The 5,137-nt window shown below is 37.6% G+C and overlaps 1 protein-coding gene across 1 annotated transcript in view; it reads right to left on the reverse strand.

The window, feature by feature from the left end:
• The window catches only part of LOC104748643 (protein CHROMATIN REMODELING 5-like), a 15,459-nt gene continuing 11,088 nt past the window's right edge, over positions 767-5,137 (reverse strand). Inside the window, exons 15-23 of the mRNA XM_010470251.1 lie at positions 4,056-4,153; positions 3,663-3,743; positions 3,313-3,558; positions 2,928-3,083; positions 2,645-2,822; positions 2,376-2,557; positions 1,937-2,281; positions 1,743-1,836; positions 767-1,563 (exon numbers count right to left, since the gene is read on the reverse strand). Coding sequence (XP_010468553.1) covers positions 1,172-1,563; positions 1,743-1,836; positions 1,937-2,281; positions 2,376-2,557; positions 2,645-2,822; positions 2,928-3,083; positions 3,313-3,558; positions 3,663-3,743; positions 4,056-4,153 — 1,772 coding nt within the window. The 3' untranslated portion in view covers positions 767-1,171. The remainder of the gene's footprint in view (positions 1,564-1,742; positions 1,837-1,936; positions 2,282-2,375; positions 2,558-2,644; positions 2,823-2,927; positions 3,084-3,312; positions 3,559-3,662; positions 3,744-4,055; positions 4,154-5,137) is intronic.

Here is a 5,137-nt window from a genome sequence, read left to right on the forward strand (position 1 = left end):
ATCTTTTTCCATTTAACTGTTATATGATGCTTGATTTATCCACCTAACATTATGTTTATGTGATCATTTGATAATAAATTTTCTATATTAGTTTGAGCCATACCATTTTCTATATTATTTTTTTCCTTGTAATACGTTTTTTCTTTCTATGTAGACATCTAACACATCATATTGATTCATATTTTCATTATGTATGCATGTGGTTTATTATTTTGGAGGTTAATATAATTATTTAGAGCACTAATATTTGTTTACATATACAAGAATAGCAAAATGATTATATTTTTTAGAAGCTCATTTTCAATATAACCTTCTTCATTTACGCAATAAAATTTCACTCATACATTTATTTTATTTGATTTGTCGCTGATTTTCGTTTTTAAAATTAATTATATTTAATTAATTAATTAATTAATCTTAATTAATTTTAATTAAGTTTTTCTAATGGCAATTGAATGTAATTTTTTACACATTTTAAGGTTAGTTTTATATTTGTACTTCCCAATTAATATAGTAGGATACCCTTTATGATATTAGAACAGCCAACTTAAGAATGGAAATTTCAAATTCCTTCTATCCAAGAGCTTTGGTGATGATGTTAGCGGGTGAATCGATACTGATTATTGACATAAGATGTGAAGTAATTGTTCCATCACGCAAGCGAGTATTTGCTTTCCACCAGTGTTTCTCTTTTTCTTGTTTTTAAACTCCGAGTCGACTTAAAGGCATCTGAATATAAATCACTTGTATACAAACAAGTAACAACTATACAAACTATGGCGTATTCTCAATGTAAAGCATAAGAAACACAAATTATAAGTAAAATAAAATTAACAAAACTGGTAATGTACAATTTGCTCTAGTCCAAATGGGTAACATATATATAGATATAAGGAAATGGAGTTCAGCAACTCGACTGCATCCACAACTATTTTATACCTAAGCAAACCACCTGGTATATATCATTCCGTCAGCGTCAGCATCAGCTAGTCAGGCATGCCAATCTCCAATTTTAGCAACCAAAACCGAGCATCGCTGCTGTGTTTCCGACTTTTTTTTATATGAAAAATGAATCTCCCGCGTATCTATGTTGAACTTCTAAATCCATGATAAAACCAGAGTCCAACCGGCAAATGCACAGCATATTGTATTGTACCAGAACAGAGTAAACTCATCTCGGGGGAAATCCAGTTTGACGTGCCCGATGGCTTCTATCCAATGGTCCAGGGCCGAGTATTCCCAGGGAGTTAGAGTTTGTTATCGGTGGTCGCTCAGACTGCACATCGTTTTCTGTTCTTCTTCGCCGTTTCCAGGCTTCAAACTTTGCTGTGTCAATGCCCTTGTATACCTGCTGCGATCCTTGGGAATTCCCTGCTGTTTTGTATTTTTGTTGCCTCTGGAAGTTCCTAGAACCAAAGCCAGCAGATGAGCCATTTAGGTGCGATGGCCCGACCCCTTCCTCTTCTTCTTTCTCCTGCTTCAGTTTGGAGTATATCTGATTGAGTCGATCCCCCGACAAATTTGAGAAAGTTGAAACATAGTTCCACAATCTCATTGTCATTCCTGCATTTTGATTCCCCGTTAATAATACAACCGTGTGCTTTAAAATGGTTATCTGAGTAAAAGAATATTTTGCCACTTAGAGGCTACCAGGGTTTATCCAACTATCATCAACTTTTGATTCCCAAATTTACAAAAAACAGAAACCTGGCTGCAGAGTAACCAGAGATTGCATTACTTACTATCTTGCTTGTATACATCTTCTTCGTGTTCTACGACAATTTCATCTATTCTTCGCCCTAGGATTTCCAAATATCTCCGGATTTTGAAAAGCACCTGTGTAGTAACATAAGGAAGTTTTGAGAAAGATCAGATAAAGACACATCAAAGTGCCACTGCCACTATCAACAATGGAAGGAGTAACAAAAAATGAAACCTTCTCCTTTGGCAGATCTGCACTCGTGCTTTGCAATCTTTGTAGACGTCCAAGAGTTTTGATTTCATCAGCCAAGACATCTTCACACCATTCCATCCATTTCTGCTCCTTGAACTGCTCGTAAACTTCCTCATCATCAGACATCTCTCCTTCTTCCTTTACCAACGGCTCAGCTTTTTGGGTTTTCTGAGGTCCATCTTTTGTTGATACATTGGCAGGACCCGATTTTCCTCTTCGGTCTCTGGCAGGCGCTTTAAATTGATTGATAAGATTATCCTTAACCTTTTTGGAATTTTTACGGGATGCTTTTGCGTTTGTATTTTTCCCTCCAGCTGCAGCCAGTTCCTGTGAAAAGTGAATTTCATACTGTTAATCTCTTCTTCAAGGAACGTTATTACAAAATTAATAACTAAGAGAAATCTTAGCAGGTAATATGCACCATTTCTAGAAGTGCAGTGGCACGCTCCTTTAAGTTTGGAGCACGAGGTAGAAAAGTCTCATGGTGTTGAAGTTCAACAGGAGCAATCTTCTTTGCAAGTCCAAGGCTCTCATCTAATCTAATCTTTTCCCAGTTCCCAAAACCATGATAAAGTATTCCCAGAAGCAATCTCGCATCATCAACTGAGAACACCAAATAATAAAAAGAATTTGGATGAAAAGACATAAGACAGATGTTGATATGATAATATTGAATTAGGTTACACATACTCTGATTCCAACCGCAACCCTTGGACCAATTTGAAGGTTTAAGGTATGACAACACCCGGAATTGTGAAATTGGATCATCATATCGACTAATGCGCTTCGATAGGAGTTGCAGCCCTTGCACACGTTTTAATAGTTCGTTCGCTTTTACTGGCACACCAAAGAAATCCAACACAGGACCCTGCAGAGGATAGAAAACAGGAAAAATGGAAATATCCAAGTGAACAACTAGGAAAAGTGGAAAACAAAAGAACCTCCTATTCAGATGGTTTATTTCAGGTTTTACCTTTGGTTCAAAATTTCCTGATTCAACAGATTCCTTACAACCATCAATTAACGCATCAAACAGCTCAACTTGTGCTTCCTCCGGGGCTGCTTCAACAACACCACCCACCTCTTCTGCAATACATGCAATTTGGTTATGGTTCCCAAACTTCATGACCTGAATTGTACACCAGATATATAACAAGCGTCAGTTCAATAACATCATGGGGTAAAAGTAAGTAAATCAGTCAATCAATCTTGGAACTACTCAAACTTAACTTAAAAACTAAATCGAAATCATGAAATCATTGAGGCTGAACAAACTGAAGAGCCTTAAATTTAAATATTTTTCCAGTACTTAAAAAATATGCAGAAAGAAACATTAGATAAGAATAACTTTGACGTACAGTTCGATAAAATCGCTGCGCATCTCTCTTAGGAAGATTTCCATAAGACCAGCCTCTCACTTGAGCTGAAGTCCCCTCTAATATTGGGGTTGAAGGAACAAAAAATTCAGTTTTTCTGCGCTTCTGACTTCTCTCTGTATGCTCCGGAGGCTCAGATCCTTTCTTTTTCCTTCTGCTAGTCCTGTCAGGATGGCTAGGATCCACATAACTCTTTGTACTCCTAGCAGCCCGTGGTGCAAGAGCTTCCTACACAAAGGTAACACAAGTTTAGAAACTGAAATATGTTTAATCTGACTATGTGAAAAAACCTATGACATAGGAGGCACTCTTGTAGAAGTTAGCATTTTTACTTCGGCTGTAACCACAGATTCAGGTTTTATCCAGCGACTCCAGAAGGACCCATCATCTTCAGCGTTGCAAAAGTTGGCAACCTAAATGCACAGAGAAGTTAGCAGAGTAAAGAATTTCACAAATAAAATAAAAAGGATTTATCCCCAGAAACGGTTTCAACGACCCCCGAAGGACAAAACAAATACTTAAAAGCAGCACTTGAAACACGATTTAGTAACTTGATAAAGACCTAGAAGGACCAATCCTGAAAGACCACTCTTTCGTCTAAGGGTGCCTAATCGCCGCACCGAGAATTCAGCCATAAAGCAAAAGAATAGTCTCGGGCTGCTTTGCATCTATTAGGTTCACCTCAAACTAAAGACAGAAAGAGCGGAAAAAACATTTGAACTTGCCTTAAAAGCACCCAACAGCTCGTGTTCTGTTTCACCAGTATCCTTTTCCTCAACTTGCTCTGCCCTCTCTAGGATTTCATCAATATCCATACTCAACAACCGCTTTTTACTTTCTTCATCATTTTTCTCCTCTTTAAAAAGTTCTTCCGCTCCAAATCTCAATATTGCAGAAAGCTCGTTCTAGAATACAAAACATGTGTCAGACTCACAGAAATGAAACCTTTGAAGGAAACAAAACGGCCACGATAAACATTTAAAGATGCTCTACCTTGTCAAAATTACTTCCCTTTTTAGTTTCTCGCTTCTCCAGCCTACCCTCAGCATTCAATTTTTGAATAACCAAATGATCAAGTACCTAAAGAATGGTGGACCAAAACAAGTTACAGCCTGCTATAATAAACCGAAACTAAGATTATTGAACATCCCCAAAAAAAAACAAAAATAACAAATATTGGAACTTAAGAATTGGTGACAGCTCTCTGAAGTGAAATCATTTCATGAAGGTGAGAGGATGCAGAACTAAGGAATTCATTGGTGCTGCTAAAGAATTTATGCAAACATAATCTGAGCATGGATCCGTCTATAACTAGTGTACCATTTTTCTTTTCGCGCGCTCCAGGATCTCTTCTTCAACACTTTTGCTAGTGACAAATCTATAAATGTTCACGACCTCTTGTTGCCCAATTCTGTGCGCTCGACTCATGGCCTGATATATGAGGGTTGGGATTCCATTAATAATTATGAAGAGTAATAATCCAAAAGGTAGCGAATTTTGTTTTGAGGCAAAACCTGCAGGTCATTCTGTGGATTCCAATCAGAGTCAAATATAACGACTGTATCAGCAGTAGCAAGATTGATACCCAGTCCACCAGCTCGGGTCGAAAGAAGAAAGCAAAAGTCGTCACTAGCAGGTGCGTTAAAATGATCCATTGCCTGCTGACGCAGTTCTGCCTTAGTACTACCATCTAGTCTCTGGAACTGGAAACCTCTAAGAGACAGGTATTCCGCCAGGATATCTAACATTCTTACCATCTGCAAGGCAAACAGTGCAAAAATAATTAATTCATAAAATTCAAGACATA

Source organism: Camelina sativa, chromosome 15 (genome assembly GCF_000633955.1).
Source record: "Camelina sativa cultivar DH55 chromosome 15, Cs, whole genome shotgun sequence".
NCBI lineage: Eukaryota > Viridiplantae > Streptophyta > Magnoliopsida > Brassicales > Brassicaceae > Camelina > Camelina sativa.